Source organism: Strix uralensis, chromosome 1 (genome assembly GCF_047716275.1).
Source record: "Strix uralensis isolate ZFMK-TIS-50842 chromosome 1, bStrUra1, whole genome shotgun sequence".
In the NCBI taxonomy this organism is placed as follows: Eukaryota; Metazoa; Chordata; class Aves; order Strigiformes; family Strigidae; genus Strix; species Strix uralensis.
Window position 1 is genome coordinate 142,735,161 of NC_133972.1, and position 19,053 is coordinate 142,754,213.

The window sequence follows — 19,053 nt, forward strand, 5'->3', positions numbered from 1 at the left end:
ACAAAATTCATACAAACTATACAAGCTCAGACCAGAAGATGGTCAAGTCCCATTAGCTAACCATTTTAGCATGTTGTTCACATATGTTAATTGCTTACCATAAGTTTATTACTTACTTTCCATCTACTTCTGGTCTTCTGCACACACAGTGAAACTTGCCACCAAAATCTATATAAAGATCATCATCTACAACATGGAATATTCGACCAATGGCAATTTTATCTTTGGCAGGTCCCATCTGAATTAAAGGAGAGCGTCTCAACATGGATGCAAAGGATTCCGATTTCTCTGAAGGAACCTACAGATAAATAAATTTAAAAAAAAAGAAAATTCACAAAACATACTACCTGAAGGCAGAATTAAATTAAACTTGTAACATACAAAAATAAAGATATCATGTGTCCAAAGCATTTTTAGTAAGACTTCTAAGGAGACAACTGGTACATTTCTCCAACCCCAAGCATTTTACACATTAAAGGTAAAGCTTTCACTAATTCAGTCACACAAAAGCGTAACACTTTGCATTTCCTGAAAACATCTGCCAGTTCTACTATTGGTTAGGTAAACTGATTTAAAAATCCATTCCCAATATTAGCAGATATTCCTGAAAAGAACATCTCTCATCTCTTTGTTGCCTCCTTGATGAAAACCAAAACAGAATTAATACCCTTCCAACCCAAACCATTCTATGATTCTATATCCTGAAGCTATTCATGCAGCTATTTAATAATAAATAATACTTAAATCTTTACTTTAAAGAACAAAATCATTTATTTTCCCAAAGCAGTAGAAGTATGAAGAATGCACAGGACTGATCTAACACATTAAAAAAATTTGAACCATCACTTCTCTAATTTTTCACTCTACAATATCAAAGTAAATATTTGAATTCAGTAACTAAACAAACAAAATGCCAATGCCTTCTCATAAAGCTTTGGGATAATGGGAGAGCATAAATACTCCTGCTCTTCATAAAGACATCTGTTCTGTGATCTCAGAAAGCTATCACAGGCTTCCCATCATATGCTAGGTGAAAATATCCAGCTATATCAAAGTAAGACTCATTCTCACATACACTTTCCCTGATACACTAAATCTGACCACTTTTTAAGATTATTGCCTTTGAAATACAATTAGTAAGAAAAGCCTTCTTGCCAGTAACAAACGAAAGGCGAGATGCTTTTCGGAAGCAATATGTACCTGAAATCTTAAAAGTGAATGTAAGGAAATCATTTTATAGATGGATAAACAGATTCAAAAAAAGAGAGCCTATCAATTTTCACCTGCATTTAGCAGTAATTAACTGATTACTTCACACAAGATTTCAGACTATTTTCAAGCCAGCAGAAGAACTAAACAGAACAAAACAATCAAGCAATTAAAGGTTTAGAGATCTGTTGGCTTCAGCAACACACTGACTACTTCAAGTGGATGCTGAAAATCCATCTGTATTTTATATGAACACAGAATAATGCCATCATTTTCCACTTGTAGCTTTGGAAACATTTATTCTTGGGGAAGTCAAGACAAGAGACAGTTCTGAATTCCAGCTCTGCTGGAAGGCACAAACAGCATGGGTTGTTCTGACATGACACAGCCTCGGGAATTATAAACTAGAGAGATCTGACACCTGGTAAATTTGCGGCTTCAGAAACAGGAACTGTGAAATGTAGCATCCCAAGGACAACAGCTGAACAAAGTGCAACACACACACACACACCACAAAAAGAAAGTGGCTGGTGATTGTAAACCGGAAACAGTAGGATTTTATACAGGAAAGCTAATATCGGATAAGTTCCCGAACACAGAATTGTTTGAATTTCACAATGCAGTCAAAATTCAAATACATGAAAATTAATTGCACAGGATGCATTTATAACTGCTTCAAGAATAAATGCAGAATAGTGGAAGCAATAAGAGGAAGTATTTAAGTGAGTTTTAGCATATGCATTGAGGGGGCAGCAGCAATCTATGTGGAACTTTCATTCAATGTATAAGCCATAAGCTAACAGTAAACATTTCAAAATTAACATCTCAAAATGACTCCATCTGGGCAGGAGATTATAAATCAAACCTCATATTGAAATGCCAAAACCTGTTTTAAGAGAAACTGAGGTACAAAGTGCAAAATTCCATTGTCTTTCACTGACTTTCTCACTATGAACTCACTAGAGTTTGCAGAATCACCCAACTGCCTTGGAAGTCAACTGCTTGTCCCTGTAAAGTAATAAACATTTTTCCATCATCCTGTATGCTCACAAACATTGTTTTCAAAGATTATACATCTCATCTTAGTTATACCTTGTCACTCAACACCAAGTTACAGCAGTCAAATACAACAAAACTCCACGGTCAACTACTCTATCCCTTGAGTTGATCGTTCAATTCCCTACTTCTTTAACCACTATTACCCCATTCCCCCATCCTTCACTCCTGACCTAACTCGATTTGTCTGAGGAAGATGATGTCCATGAAAACAATCATCCAGAAAGTGACAGTAGGAACATGCACAGCAGAGGATTTCCAAGGGACATTCAGTCTCTCAGATGGGAGCAGCTGAGTGCTACATACAAAAACAACTTTCCCAAGTAAAAATTAGCATTATCAAGGCAGGATGCTTGCAGGGACACATAATGTAAATACAGAAGGGAAGCATATATGATACTGAAGAGACAGACACAAGCACAGTATCATCAAATATCAGAGATGCTGGCTTTTCAGAATCTCGTGTTTTGGAATAGATCCTTCTTCCAAACACTTTACCTGCTCCATCTATGAGACTGAACATCTGACAAAAGTCTTTCTGGGGTCCTCCAGAAACTCTGTTAAGTCTTCCTAATTTAGAACACAGACCTGTGAGCGTTTAAACCAACCAAGCTGGTACTGCCATGCCTCATCCTGCCCTCTCACTCCCTCCCAGAAAGAACTCCTGTCCCCTTATGCCACCACTGAAACTTGTCCTAACCTGGAATAAGCCTGTTTCAGGAATGTAAGAAACAAAAGCTATTTACTTTCTTGTAAGGACAGCTTTCTGTTGGTCTAGTTTCCAAACTAGATCACCAACTGACCGAGTATCAGGATGAACAAACGTGCGAGAGTGCCCACAGACGAGGGCAAAGGTAAGAACATGGCAGCAAAATATAAACTCAGAATGATAAGGACTACTATCATTTCATCCCAGAATATTTTCAGTCATCCTTCATAGCAAGGCAAACTAAAAAGAAAATTGGTCTAGGAAACAAACAAACAAAAACACCAAAACAAACAAACAAACAAAACACAAACCAAAAAAACCCCACCAAACCCCGAAGAAAGGCAGATGTTATCATTTGTAGGCTAATGCATATATACTCCACAGCTAAGTTCAGGTCTCAGGGAAAGAGGAGCTTTGTTTTTCATATTCCAACAGGATGCGAGGACGTCCACCTATGCTTTGAATTAATTTAATGAATGATAATGGAATCAGACAGTACACTAGATGATCCATTTCCAACAACTTTTCTTATATGTAGATCAACTGGAAAAAGCCTCAGCTAGTACAGAGAATAAAGAGAACTTCTGACTGTGGTTTGAAGGAGATATTCCTAAATTATCTGGAAAGATGGCATTAGTAATGGCCATTGAACACACTGAGCAACATCAAGCTTTTTTTAAGCAATAATACAATTCACAGTAAGTTCCTTCATGTCTTGACAATTACACTCATTAAATGGCATCCACCTCATTCTTGTTGCCTTCATAGGATGGCACACACAGTGGGCTCTCTACCCTAAAAAAAACTTGCTGCTTGTGAAATCTTTATCTCCACATCATAAGATGGGTACAGTAACATCCTATAAATTTCCTGGTTTTATCATCTAAAAATGGTCCATTCTGGTTGATAACATCCCTCTCTATCTCCCTGCCAGGAAAAAATACAGATACAAAATTCTCCCATGTGCAAACTTGCCTGAGAAATAATCTCTGTACAAGACACAAGGTGCTATCTTTACACACTGACAGATGTGCTCATTCCTTATTAGAACAGAGATCAAACTCACTAAGATATAGACGCTAATGTACAAAGAAATCCTTGGCCATTCTTCACTGTGGAGAGTTTTCCAAGAAACCACCGGTAATCTGTATGAATTCTATCCCAGGTCTACAAGTCTGCAGCAATCTCCATTCTGCTTCCTGGAGAGGAACTTCTCAAGAGCACAAATATCTAACTAACGTATACGAGAATCCTCAAGAGACTCCATTGGTTACAGCCATCAAGGATTCTTTTGTGGAAGTCTAGAAACAGAGTGAGCTAAAATACAGTATTTTCTCAAGTTTCCTACATAATCTAAAGGAGATCTCATTAAACAATAATTTATCCCAAGTGTTTAAAAAAGATTTAATGACATTTTGAGTACTTTTCTCCACGATTTCTAGATCTCCTTAACTGGATTCCCCACAGCAGCAGTACAGAAAAACAGTAAGACCATAAGATAACATGGCAATATACTTTAATAAGCACTCTATACTTTTCTGATTCTCGGGGACTGTTGGCTGTGCAGCTGTGATAGATAATAACACGTCAAATTGCAAAAACTGGAGAATATTACAAAACTCAGAAGCACCAAGGGCACAATATTTTCAAGTACTTGAAATATTAAGGCTTTTCTTTCTCCTCCCCCTTAAATACCTAACCTGTTTGGTTTTCCTTCTAATTTCTAAGTTTTAAAGTTTTTCACAAATATTTGATTGTCTTTTACTTCTGTGCACATAGCTCAATTAAAAACAGTAGCTCTTTCCACAACAGATACTCTGCAAGATGATACATATTAACCAGAGAGTGGAAAAAGTCATAGATTTAAACCCCAGTCAGATCCATAGGAAAGAAGTAACTCCAATGGAGGAATGTAACATACTACTTCCGCAGCAAAGCCTATGATTATACAGGCAGGGTGGTCCTGTCCCACCCAGTGAGCAGTATGTCTTTAAACCCTAGCTACATGTTTGGTGTTTGCTTGCAAAGGCAAGTAGCATGCATGTTGGAATGTGAGAGATATGCATGAAACATGGAAAAGTGAGATGGGAGATTGGTAATCTGCTACAATTAAGGGGTGAATGACGTATTAACATCAAGCAGCATGCAAAGAATGCAACCCTCTGTAACTATCAAATTGGTTTTCCTCAGCACTGCTATTCATAGCTAGAAAGATTTTTCTGTCCGAAGTTAATTACACAAAACAACATTTGCACTAACAAGTTAGCACGATGCCACAAGAGCTAAAGGTCCAACAAGCCGGCTTGGAGATACTCAAAACTTGACTGGAACTGATCAACCTGAACCAAGTTTGTCCTGCTTGGAGCAAGGGATCTGAACAGATGACCTCCTGAGATCACTTTCAACAGGTATTATTTTATTTAGGAAAGAGACAAGACTGACCCTGCTATAAAGAGTATTAAAACAAAACCCAATACTTTGAGCTACTCTGTGACTAAGTATATTTGATAAGGCACTTATTTCAACCAGCAACCTACAAAAATTTCACTATCTACTAGCCCATCAGACCTTAAGTTTCCACACCTTCTAACTATTAAAAGTGTCTACTGTTGCTTAGATATAAACCTAAATCTCAGGAATTTTTTAAAAGTCATTGTAGGCATTACTAAGGTAACAGGTCATAGTGATTCACGCAGTTCATTCACCAAATTCCTCTCTGGTGTACTTTCACTGGTTTTTACTCAAATGAATGCAACAAACTCCATTTAAGTCAAAACTTCATTGTGCAGAAGGATATCGCCTTAAAGGCAACAGGACCAGACAGTATACCACAAAACCTGACATTCACGAGTTAATGGCCTTCCATCCAGAAGCAGCAAAACAAGCATTGCCAACTCCCAAATTTATCAAAAAACAAGCATCGAGCTTTGTTTTCACCACCATGGTTTCCCTGCACACTGAAGCTCTTCCAAGAAACAAGGGTGAAGGCTCAGGAGGAGTGCTGAGAGGACTGATATATGACTACAGTGACCAAAATTCCAACACACAAGCATACAAGCAATTACAGTTGGAAGTAATTTCTCTGGGTGCTGCCTTCTTTTCATACATTAAACTATTCGGTCTAATACTGATGACTCTTTATTGAGAAGTTCATTATATCTTATTCCAGTCTCAGAATATAATCACTCAAATTATAGGCCTCGTGACTTTAACTCATCTCAGAGATGTACAGCTCTCAGTCTCCTCTTCACCAAATAAGTTCAAGTACGTCCTATACCTCTAACTTTGAACACCTTCACAACTTTGTGCCTAGCAGTAATCAGTGATTTTAGAGCTTTCTCAAAGCAAAAGCTCTGCTTCCTGTATTAGTAGAAAACAAAAATTTAGAAAAAAAAAAATTAAAAATTAAGAGCTGACACTAACATTTATTACTCATTTACTCTAAAATACTGTCAAGCTCTACTAAGTGCCTAATCTAGACCTCTTAAAAAACAACCCAGTCTTGCATCTTCAGGCTCATTCCACCGTACATGGATGTTGTCTACCTTGACTTTAGTAAGGCCTTTGACACCGTTTCCCACAGCATTCTCCTGGCAAAACTGGCTGCTCGAGGCTTGGATGGGCACACGCTTTGCTGGGTAAAGAACTGGCTGGATGGCCGGGCCCAAAGAGTTGTGGTGAACGGAGTTAAATCCAGTTGGCAGCCGGTCACGAGTGGTGTCCCCCAGGGCTCGGTTTTGGGGCCACTCCTGTTTAACATCTTTATTGATGATCTAGACGAGGGGATCAAGTGTACCCTCAGTAAGTTTGCAGATGACACCAAGTTGGGTGGGAGTGTTGATCTGCTCGAGGGTAGGGAGGCTCTGCAGAGAGATCTGGACAGGCTGGAGTGATGGGCTAAGGCCAACTGTATGAGCTTCAATAAGGCCAAGTGCTGGGTGCTGCAAAAATGACAGGCTGACACAGAATTGTTCTTCTTCCTTCAAATGTTTTAAATCCTGCCCCACGGTTTACAAACATCGCAAGATGAAGAAAACACCATCAGTAATCACCTCAATATATAGCACTAGCTACAGTATTATGCATCCTACTCCTTTGCAGAAGGCTTGTGCCTACCGTTATTTTTTCAGACAACACATGCTATAGCTCTGCAGGCCAGGGGTTTACCTACTTATTTGTTATCAACAGATATGTAAACAATAAAAAAACCCCACCAAAATCTGACAAATACTTGTACTTGTCATATACAGCACATGATTTGCTTATATTTTGTAATACTGGGAGAAATGAGAAGTCCAAGATGAAATATGACTCTGGAGCATCATTTGGACTTTCATGTGAATAGTAATACAAAGACACAAATCATCTCTTCAGTACAACATACCTTCTCTTCTCCATCTCCACGCTATCATTTGAAAAAGAGACATTTTCCAAAAATACCAAATTACTTGTTAACCTCTTATTTGCAAACAGCATTCATCTCAAGTAGTATTAAAGAGGACAATTTGCAAACTGCTAGCTAATATAGATATCAAGAATACATACCACAGACACCAGCTTGGCTCCAGTAACTAAAAGATGTACAAGGCTATTTTAGTCTTTTTTTGAAGCCTAGTGTTTAATTCTGCTATATGTACCAAGGCAAATATTCAAATGTTGTTATCTGAAAAACCCAAACGTTTACAGATAAAGCAGACATGTGAAATTATAGTAGAAAATGGGAAGATTATTCTTATACAGCTCTGCATAATTCAAACTAGGACACAACTTTTAGCTCGTATACAAGTAATAAAATACAACTGTCACAAAATTCACCTACTAATGCTCATAAGTAACAGCAAAACATCATCCCACTTACAGCACACAGTTATAATCAAAGACAGCATGAACTCAGAATTTGTTCTTTTAAAGTCCACTGTCTGTTTTGCATTTTTCCCCACCAGAATACAGCTCTTTTTCCTCCACACTTAGTGGCCTGAGGTTTTGTTCTATTAAAAAAATATCAAACAACTGAAGTTCATACTGTTTCCCAACAGATTCAATTTACAACACAAATTGAAGAGATCTTCCTGGTCTTTGTGGTTGCCCAGTTTCCTTTAAACAAGATACTTTTTCCATTTTATTCCATACAAACAGATAAAAGTGAAGAACTAATATAAACTTCTGGCTAACAAAGGGTTTTGAAGATTAACTACAGTATAAAGCTGAAACAAAAGCAAGATTTGTGTTATTTAATAAAACTACTGAAGGAAAATAGTCCAAAGAGAAAGCATAAAAGGAGGATTCGTGATTCAAAGCAGAAATAAAAGCAGTGATTTAGGGAAAAATCTAAGATTAATGACTGCAAAGTCACAAAGGAGAGCTCTGCAAGCAGTCAAGGAACAAACTAGAGGCTTCCCTGCTAGTAAGCAAGAAGATATTTATAAAAAGCTTCATATGAATCACTTCCTATGCAAAGATTGCTGCAAGGCCAAATTTCTGTAAAGACAGCACTTGCACACCAGCTTACACTATGATGACCTGAATTCTTTGAGGGAATTATTTTAGTTGTAAGGATTCTAATATATTCTAATATTATTTAATATCTACAGTCCAGTAGAAAAAATATCAGTATAATTAAAAATTCCAGCAGATACAATATTCACTAATTTCTGCCCATAGATAAGTAATGATTTGAATTGCACCTTCAATGGCAGCAAGCAAACCCCAATTATACAGTTTCGGAATAAACATAAATAGCCTCTGTACCCATCTTTCTAAAACAAGTTTTGAAGAAAGCAGAAGAGGGGAGAAGAAAACAGAATCCCTTTTTAATACAATATGGTACTACAAAACCTGTATCCAAGAAGAGCACAGTGAGCACTGAAAGCTCTTCCTCCAAAACTTTAAACTTTGGAGGGAAAAAACTCACATTTTATGACTGGAAAAAGCAAAGGAAAACAGCTCTTTTTGTCTAGAAGAGGATGAAGGAAACTGACTACTATATTTTTTATTCTCACCTTTATTAAATCTTTATTAACTTTCAAAAACCTTGCATACTTAGGGTTTTAATTGTCCAGTGTTGTTTTCCATCACAACCTTAAAACTACAAAGAACCGCCAGAAAGCAAAGCAAACTTCTGCTGTTTCAACCAAAAGAGGAACATACATTCTCCTCAGCACAGTGAAGAAATGTTGTTTTATTTTAGAAATCACAACAAACAAAATTCTTCAGCCAAAAAGGCTGCAAGTAAAATGCTGAAAACAGGCATTTAACCATGCCTTGGTGAGAAGCAGTGACTAAGTGTTTTGGCAAAGCATCATTTAAATTACACTGTAGATATTAGGATTTTTTGCGACTAATTTACTGTGCAAGTCTAATAGTATTTTGTAAAGGGTTCTTCATTAAAACTCTGACTTATTTTTTTAAATACTGCAGGATTAGGCTTTAAGGAGCATAGGTACAGAAGCAAAGGTATCTTCATACTCACTGCTAACTTGAAGGTAAAATCTGGCAGTGACTTTGCTGCATACAATGTGCCAGAAGTCTCAGTATCCCACCGTGACTTGGGAGCACACCTGACTTGAAGTCTCTGAAGAAGAGCACCCTCTCCCCTGTGGAACATCTGAGAGAGCATGATTTACTCCGTAAGCCTTCTATGCAGCCTGAACAAACTAATCAGACAGTATTTTAAGCCTCAATTGTAAATCAGAGAACTTAAAGCTGCTCTTGCCAATCCATTTGAAACCAGCTGAGCTGTAAGTCCCGGAAAATGAAGAATATCTTACTTTATTTTTCAATTTAATCCTAAGTAAACTACAATAATACTGAAAAAAGCCTCTAGGAAATCCCATTTAGATAGTTACACTAAGTGGTTATCCAAGCTGCCCTCATAAGGCAGAAAACACCAAAAGTAATACTGGAATAGAAACTCTGATGTTGCTTTCTTACATGCACATATTATGACTGACACTCTTTTCCTAGAAAGGTTTGGGTTGGAAGGAACCTTTAGAGATCATCTATTCCAACCCCCCTGCCATGGGCAGGGACACCTTCCACTAGATCAGGTTGCTCAAAGCCCCATCCAACCCAACCTTGAATATTTCCAATAATGGGAGCATCCACAACTTCTCTGGGCAACCTGTTCCAGCATCTCACCACCCTTCATCATTCTTCCTTCTGTCCAACCTAAATCCACCCTCCTTCAGTTTAAAACCATTGCCCCTTGTCCCATCACTACAGGCCCTGCTAAGAAAGATGGAGAGAGACTTTTTACAAGCCCTCTAAGTATTGAAAGGCCACAACAAGGTCTCCCCAGAGTCCTCTTTTCTCCAGGCTGAACCACCCCAACTCTCTCAGCCCGTCTTCATAGGAGAAGTGTTTCAGCCCTCTGATCATTTTCGTGACCCTCCTCTGGACCTGCTCTGTCTTTCTTGTACTGGGGATCCCGGAATTGGATGAAGTACTCCACATGGTGTCTTGCGAGAGCAGAGTAGAGGGTATTTATTTTTAAGTCCACAAATTTATCTGAAAGACATGCTTGCTGGGGTAAGTGCAAGACTCTCTGGCTGAAGTTTAGTGCCTTATGTCAGTCGAAGTCAGTCTAGTTGGCTACAGTGATCCTTTCCATCCTAAAAATCAACTGTTTTATCTTCAGTTACATAAGTACATGTTATACTTTCAACAATACAGATACCATTTTTCCAACATCCTATGTAAGCAACAGAATCTTCTGGCACATAACTCCTAAAGAAAATCTGTAAGAACTGTATTGCTTCACTGACTTCCACCTAGGAAGAACTGTGACTAATTAAGAAAGCGGTACTACACAAAAATATCTACAAAGCTATTTCGAAATGCATGTAATGCAGAAATAACTGATTTTCAGTGAAGAATATCGTCATTTTGTCCAAGTCACAGGTCCTATTTACCAACCTTTCTCATCCCGAAAAGAAAAAATATGAAAAGGACTAAACCTCGGTTTTACTAAGAATAGGACTATTCATATTTCATAATATTAGCCAAAGGGAAACAAACATAGTTATAGGAAGTTATAAGAGTAATAGTTAACATACTTGGCAAAGAGCATTGGAAGATTTTGCCTGGCTACACACACAAATTTTAAGCCAACTTCACTTACTGAAATTACACTTTTTAAAAAAGTCTTTTAAATTATATTTTGATCACAGATTAGAAAAGGATTACACCTGCATTTCAAAAACAATGGAAGATTTATCACACACTACTTGATATCAGTTTATGTTCATCAACATCCTTCCATCAAGCTCCATATTTTAGTACTCATTGCAATGCTGACTGAATAATAGAGTATATTCCAAACCTAATTTTATTTTTGCATACAGAATAACTTCTAATTAAAAGTATCTCATCTGTGCAGAGAACACATAATATACTTGTATGTATATATTTGTATATATATTGTCCTCATAATAACAAACAATGTAATATTGTGAACTAAGCACATTTTTAAAAGAGATGCAAATAACAATTAACCAAATACATGTAATACTTAACCAGTAAAATACCATGGTGAAAACAATCTTTGTCTCTCATAATTACATTTTTCAAGTTGGATCATGCAGATCTCAAAAAAAAAAAAAAAAGATCACAGGAATAGGATTTGTATGCTGTGCATAATATTCAACAGGTTTTACCAAGTTGCACTTTTAATATCAAAAACTTCTTTGTTGTCTAGAAATCTCTTTCTGTTGTTGTTAAGGCTATCTGTAGCTTGTTTCTATTTGAAGATGGATCTCACTTAGACTTATCATCAAGATGCACTACATGAACTGTTTGTCAAACTCATGAAAGAGCGTAATTATTCAGAATACTCTGCAAAATAAGTTACCAATGTCTTATTACATGCTGCTAAATCAAATGTGGCAATACTGTTCATAAAACAAATGTATTTTCTTTTCAATTAACAGACTAACTTCATAAGTCCAACAACAAATACTGCGCTATCATAGTAAATCCAAAGACAGGTGATTTTTTTAGTCAATTATGGCTATACCTTTCCCTTATCAGAACAGCCAAAGGTATACTCTATTTTGTTTGAGCCTGAATTTTTTTATATACAGCAACACACGACTAAAATTTAAAACTATACTTCTTTTTCCTGTCACTTTATGCAACTGTGCTTAGGAGGAATATCATGAAACAATAAAGTACATCTGGGATAGGGAAGGACATCACAGCTGTATCAAGAAAATTAAGTATCTACAGCTGCTTCTAGACCCTTTTTTGAAACTTCATTAATCAATTGTCCATTTATAATACCAGAAAGCAGCAAAGACATAGGGCTAACATGCTATAATGCTACCCAAACCACCAAGGCTTATCCAACAAATCTTATAAATGTACAATCTGATGCACCGATTGACTCAATACCAACTTCTTTGTGTTTGTAGTAAAAGGAAGGTTTTCAGTTATCTTCACGTTTTGATTGGATACACAGTGCAGAGACTGCAAAAAGACTTCCATAAAGAATTTCAAGTGCAGCTTTGAAAATATGCTGTTGACTAGCCAGAAGCAGCATTTGCTAAACAACGCTGAGCTAAGAATTTATTTCATAACATAAAATAGTACACAATTTGGTCACAATAAAGCTGTTCATTTTTCTTGCATTTACATAACTTCTATATATAATTTAAAACGTGAAGTGTATCTTTCTTTCAAGGATTATTTTATAGCAAGAAATCAGAACACTGCAATGATATCAACACAAGATTAACAAAACAAAGCTTTCAGAGAGGTGGAGAGGAAGAACAGATAAAAACAAAGAAGTGTAGACAACAGTACAGACGAAAGCTCATTGATGATCTGCTTAAAGGAGTAAAAGGAAAGCCAAGTCTTATTTCAATTTCTTCATCAGTAACAGGAAAGGAAACAAATTCAGATCACTTATAGTTATCTAAATAGGTTTACTAGTTCACGTAATATATGGAAAAGAGATGAAAAAAAACAGGAACCAAGACACGATTCCTACAATGCCCTGAACCTCTACGTCCATGGCTTTTCACGTTCCTCCCAGCTACCTCCAATTCATACAGACTCCTCCTCTGGGCCTGCACCAGTTCCTAAATGAGGTGGGATCGGCTCTCTCAACAGTAAGATTCCCATCCAGCTAACATGCTGCCAGCCACCCCGAGGAACACACGACCACCAGGTCACCTGCTGGTGTGAGTACACCGAAACAGCTCACAGAACACCTGAAGTGTCTAACTCTCCAGTGTTAACTCTCCAGTGTTAACTCCCCAGAAATCAGGGAAAGTGGGAGAACCTACTGCATGGATTATGCCAAAAAGAAAATCATACCAGATGAGCACACACAGTCCTAAGAACAGCCTAGCATCTGCCTGTGCAGCTACATTGCTTAGACAGAACTCTGCACCATTTCTCTGAGCAATTACATGTTTGTGTCCTCGCATTTTAGGTTGTCGTATGGGATCGCCATGCTGAAAGGGGACACTGGCAGTCCCACACAACAGCACTGTCTTATCTTCAGCCTGACAATTTCTCCACTTATTACCACCCTTCCCCTTCCAGGCTTTTTTTCCCAGGCTCCTGGAGGATGGGATGCTGTTTCAGTAGTCATAGTAGAAGAGTAACTGGGATCTCCCACAGCAACAGTGGATGTAAATATCTTGTTGATAACAAAAAACACTAGAAAGGATTTCAATTCCTGTTTAACCTTTACATGATGGGTCCATGCACCTTCTTCCAGAGAGCTCACATGTATCCGATCAAGAGTAGGTAGCTGGCATTCACTTCCTTTTCTCCATGATCCTGGTAGTCCCAAGACAGTGTGAATTTTGGGATTCCACTCTGACACACAGTCGTCCAAGGCGTATCACATACTCCTACCACTAATGGACCTCCAGCAATGCCAAAGCGATCACTCGCCAACCCAGAGCTATCTGAAGGAGCGAGTTCCCGAAGACAGCTGCAACCTGCTGCTCCTCCTCATGCCAACCAGGGACAGAGCTGTGCAAGGTGTTCAGGGCCTTCCCACACAAATTCGTGTTCTTGAGTCACCACTGCCTATCACAGCTGTGTACAATTTTACTGTACTATAATTATGTCCTCCAAAGGGGCTGCATGCATCATTCCTATGCCATCCAACAACAATATTAGAAGTCCTGTCTACTTCAGAGAGTGTTGCTCCAACACCGTGTGAGTTTTACAAAATCCTGTCATGCAAGCACTTCTGTCATATGCAAAGCAGGTCATCCAACAGACCCAGCTGTGCTCACAGCTGGGGCAAACCCAAGTCAGAAGAGCCAAGTTTTGGCACCTCAGCCAGAGCATTCACAGGCTAGAACTGCTCCTTCACAGAGGTCAAAAGAAGGACAGAGTCATTCCCACTGTAATGCAAACCAGCGTTTCGAGCAGACACAGCTAAGAGGATGCTGAGAAGCCTGCGATACAGCCTTTATTTAGCACAAACCTGAAAGCACCAGGATGTGTTCACAGCGTAGCAGGAGCAGATATAACCCAAGTTTTTCAAACACAGCCATATAAGCTGGCAAAGTAAGTCAAGAGAAACTTCCAGGTAAAGAAAACTCATTCCTGCTCCCACAAATCCCACAACTGCCAAGTCCTGCTCTCAGTTAGTCAGCAGTTCCAGTACTTGAATGTTGGCCAGAAGGTAATCTACCTAAAAGAGTAATCTCTGTGCTTGGCATATAGGTTTTATAAAATGCTGCTACATTTGTAATCAGATCAAAGATGTTCTTAAGTTATTCATTAACACTGGAAAAGCACTCCATGCACACAAAGATTATAGGTGTCCTAAAAATATTACACTATAAAAATTACAAGTGGAAACTGCACTAAATGTAAGTATTTTTGTTCTCAAATAACTGCAACTTCAGTAAAATCATCTTCTAAATGTTAACTTAGGTGGGAAGATAGTATTTCCCATCAATAATGACATTAAAAATAATTCTGCTTTTTTTATAACACTTGATTTCAAAATATCCAGTGTTACACATTATTTTAAACAGAGGTTGGCAAGATACTGCATAAGCAAGACAGATACACATCCTTTATAAACAATATCCATGCAGCTTTCAGAACAGAAGTGTAATATATTCCTTTAAAATTCTCAGTTTTCTGGTCTAGCTTTTAATCCCTCCCCTAAAACATAAGTACATTAAGCAACTCTCTATGCCACCTATTAAAATAGGGGTTTTTTTCTTCTCTTGATGATTGCTGGTATTTCATTTTTTAAAATAGTGACAAGAAATTTAAATACATGGACATCCTCTTCAAATTTCTGAATCCTTTCAGGAAAGAACCTATGGCTGACCAAGCAAATGTAAAAATATATATAATTTTGGAAGAATAATTTCTATTCTCTCTATTTAAGAAATCAGTTGAGACATACTGATACCAATCCAGTCCCTTCCATCTCAATTTTAGTCAGTTACGTTCCTTCTTAATAAACGCTTTCCCTTAAAACACGGTATTCAAGGAACTAAATAGGAAATTCCTGAAACGTGCTACTTTCCCTGCGACATCTAGAAAGGAGCAATGCCCTCTGCTGTGCCGCGCGCGAAGGTTCAGCTAAACCCGAGCGCAGGTCGCTGCCCTGCTGCCTCGGCAGGACCCGCAGTCTGGCCTAGCGAGAAAGAGCCGGCACATCTCTGCTTCTCAACAAAGACCACATTTCTGCTTACATCACTGATCTCTGACGTGCGCCCGATGGTTTGTACCCCGTCACTATAAAGTAAAAAGGTACCAACAGAGAAATTTTATCATGCTGTGACTCATAATGCAGACCGCTAGCAAAGCTAACACAGCAATAACCCATTTCTACCAAAAAATGTATTTGCAAATGGCATCACTCATTTTTTAAAAACATTTTTTTGACTATTTATAGTTCACAGCGCAGGAAAATATACTATTTATTCTTAATTAGCTACTACATTCTTACGTTTTCTTCAAACATTCGTAACTCAGCTATGAACATAGCTCAACAACCACTTCTCTACCCATATCAACAAAAATCACCACCTCCTTCCTAAAAGGCAAGGTTTCCTATTTTGCTAGGCAGGCAGCTTCAATCTGCAAATAAAGGTAACACCTAAAGCATTTCCTGTCCTTCTGAAAGATTTGTTTAAGCAATTCCACAGAGAATAAAAGAACATTAAACTTGTCTTTTATTTTGTTCAGTATTGAATGCAAAACTGAGACATTGTAAAAATGCAGAAGGAAAAGCAGAAAAAAGTTGTCTGCTGTAGGCAAAGGTAAACATCATGTGGGTTTATGAGAATATTTTGCTTATCAAGTTGCTAACATTTTACCAATTTTAATCAACATTTAAGTGCCCTCTCTATAAGTTTCAATATTTGCAAAACAGTAACAACAGAACTGTAAACTAAAGGTGAAAAATAAAACACAAAACCCTAAGAAATTACCAACACAGCAGGCAAATGTGAAGCAAGGCCAGCAGTACACATTTGGTACTGTGCCCAAAAAACTTAAAAAGCTACCTAGGAAAAATATCATCATGCTTTTTGAATCATCTTAGACAAACACGTGTCAACACATCCATTTATCAAGTTTCCTGACATCTGCCTACAATAAGGCACTGCCTACCAAATTATCACAGCATTCATCCAGTGTCAAAAATGAGGGAAAAACAACTGACATAGGAAACCAGTACAGAAACATCCCCAAACCTCTCCCCCCACCCCTAAAGAAACATAAACACTAAGGACCCAAATAACATTGCTGTGCTCTTACAGGGTGTAAGTACACAAAAGCCAGGCAGTGCTTTGTACCTGTCAGTTTGCCAGCAGAGATAAGGAACAAAGCCCTCCTCTGGATGCGGCTCAGGTAAGGGATGAGCAGAACCACATTCCTCCCGTTTGAAAGAGCAGATCCTGCAGATACACAGCACCCCAGAAAGGGACTGCAGCTAACACCACCACACCGTCTCCTGAGGACAGCATGTTGCCCCCCTTCAAAGGATTTTCTCAAAAGGTCTTCTAATGCTTTGAGTTTTTTCAGCAGCATTCAGTACGTAAGTATAACTCAGCTTTATGCCACACTAGCATCAGGGCTCCTCCCAGCTGTAGAAAGTTTATTTACCAAATAAAACACTTCCTAGCAATCAAAAATCAGTTAAAATTGGTAAAAATGTGATTTCAAGAAAATGACACAGAACCAGCAGTTTACATTGTTGGGATATCAGGTCAGGTATTGGGACATGAGCAGGAAAAGCTCTATATGTGTTTTACCCACTCACACTAATTCTTTCACAAGTTTCATTCACTCACATTCTCATACCCACAGACTCACCAGTAGCAGTGTGTACCAAAGTGGTCTGGGCATGATTATTTGGGTGCAACACCAAGGACAAAAGACACCAGCTATCAAGGCCTCACATCATCTCTTGAGATTCCTCCTGTTTAGCAATGATGAACCAGCTTTTGCACAAATTTTTTATACCCTTCAGGAATCAACAGCTGTTTACAGGGTGGTCCTTTGCTCTAGAATCTCACTGCAAAATCAATAAATAGCAGACTGCTGCTCATGATCTCTCTCTCCATGCTTGTTTCCATGGTGGAGTAACAGGAAAACTAAGGGCACATAAGATATGATACAAGCCTGTCACCCTCCTCATGTTGTTCGGAATCAGGGTCTGCTTTTGACAAACCATCTGTGTCCCGGGCTTATCAGAGTGCAGGCCTTCACAAGAAGGTAATGATCCTCAATTTTACTCCCAAGAACAGCATCATAGAATCATTTAGGTTGGGAAAGACCTTTAAGACCATGGAGTCCAACCGTTAACCCAACACTGCCAAGTCCACCACTAAACCATGTCCCTGAGCGCCACATCTACATGTCTTTTAAATACCTCCAGGGATGATGACTCAACCACTTCCCTGGGGAGCCTGTTCCAGTGCTTGACAATCCTTCTGGTGAAGAAATTTTTCCTAATATCCACTATAAACCTTCCCTGGTGCAACTTGAGGCCATTTCCTTTTGTTCTATCACTTGTTACTTGGGAGAAGAGACTAAGACACACCTCGCTACAACCTCCTTTCAGGTAGTTGTAGAGGGTGATGAGGTCTCCCCTGAGCCTCCTTTTCTCCAGGCTAAACAACCCCAGATCCCTCAGCCACTCCCCAGAAGTCTTGTGCTCTGTTTTTTCACAGTAATATATACTATTCTTTCAACCCCTGCCCTGCTGTTTCTTTTGACACCTTTGCACACACGTTTCATTCATACCAGCCTTCATATTTCCACTAAAAGTCTCCAGGGTACTGGCCTAACAGGTATTTGACCTCACCTGCTAAACTTAATTAAAAATTTTCCACATCCTCCCTGCCTGCCTGTAAAAGCCAGAATACAGTTTTGCCCACAGAGCTGTACCTTGCATTCTACACACCTATATTAGATTTTTGTAGGAGCATGTTAAAAAAAAAGTGCAAAAACTGCCCGCATTTCTGTAGGATATTCACTACGCAGGGTGAAGCGATGATATGAGAAACAAACAGGCGAAACCAGCCAGGTGCGCAGACAGAAGGGCTGCGTACGCAGTCGGTATTTCAAGAAGGTAAAGCGAAGCCAGAGGGAAGCAGGCCGCCTGCACCCCAAGAGGCAGAAGAGGGCAGTAGCAGCCCGAGAGGACGCACTGCAGGGGCGGCCCTGCCGAGACAGCCGGGCCAGGACCGCCCCCGGACACTGCCCCGGCCCGGTCCGGCCCGGCCCCCCCGCCGCGCCCTCACCTGCTGGGGGCCGGTGGCCGTGATACCGATGCCCGGCCGCTCCTCCGTCTGCTGCGGGAGGGTCCCAGCAATCGGGGCTCCCGCCGGCGAGGCACCGCTGCACCACCTCACCAGCGGCAGCGGCCGCCACCACGGCCGAACCCCCGCCCAGGAGGCCGCAAGGGCCCAGCTCGGCGCCGCCATGACTGTCCGCGTGGGGGGCGGAGCGTGAACTCTGACCCCGCGCTACGCCCGGGGCACCGGCGCGTGGCGAGCGCAAGCGCACGGGCTCGGCTGAGGCAGGGCGGCCGCCATCTTGGCTGAGCGGCCCTGGGGGGCCCGGCACGGCCCCCTCTC

The 19,053-nt window shown here is 39.5% G+C and overlaps 1 protein-coding gene across 2 annotated transcripts in view; it reads right to left on the minus strand.

Annotated features, from left to right (window-relative positions):
• The window catches only part of TPD52 (tumor protein D52), a 132,501-nt gene that overhangs the window by 71,451 nt on the left and 41,997 nt on the right, over positions 1-19,053 (minus strand). Inside the window, exons 1-2 of one of the 2 annotated variants that reach the window (XM_074883490.1) lie at positions 18,718-18,910; positions 117-298 (exon numbers count right to left, since the gene is read on the minus strand). In XM_074883490.1, the coding sequence (XP_074739591.1) occupies positions 117-298; positions 18,718-18,900 (365 nt within the window). In that variant the 5' untranslated portion in view covers positions 18,901-18,910. Of the gene's footprint in view, positions 1-116; positions 299-18,717; positions 18,911-19,053 lie in introns of those variants that run through there. The other variant, XM_074883498.1, reaches the window with a different exon arrangement.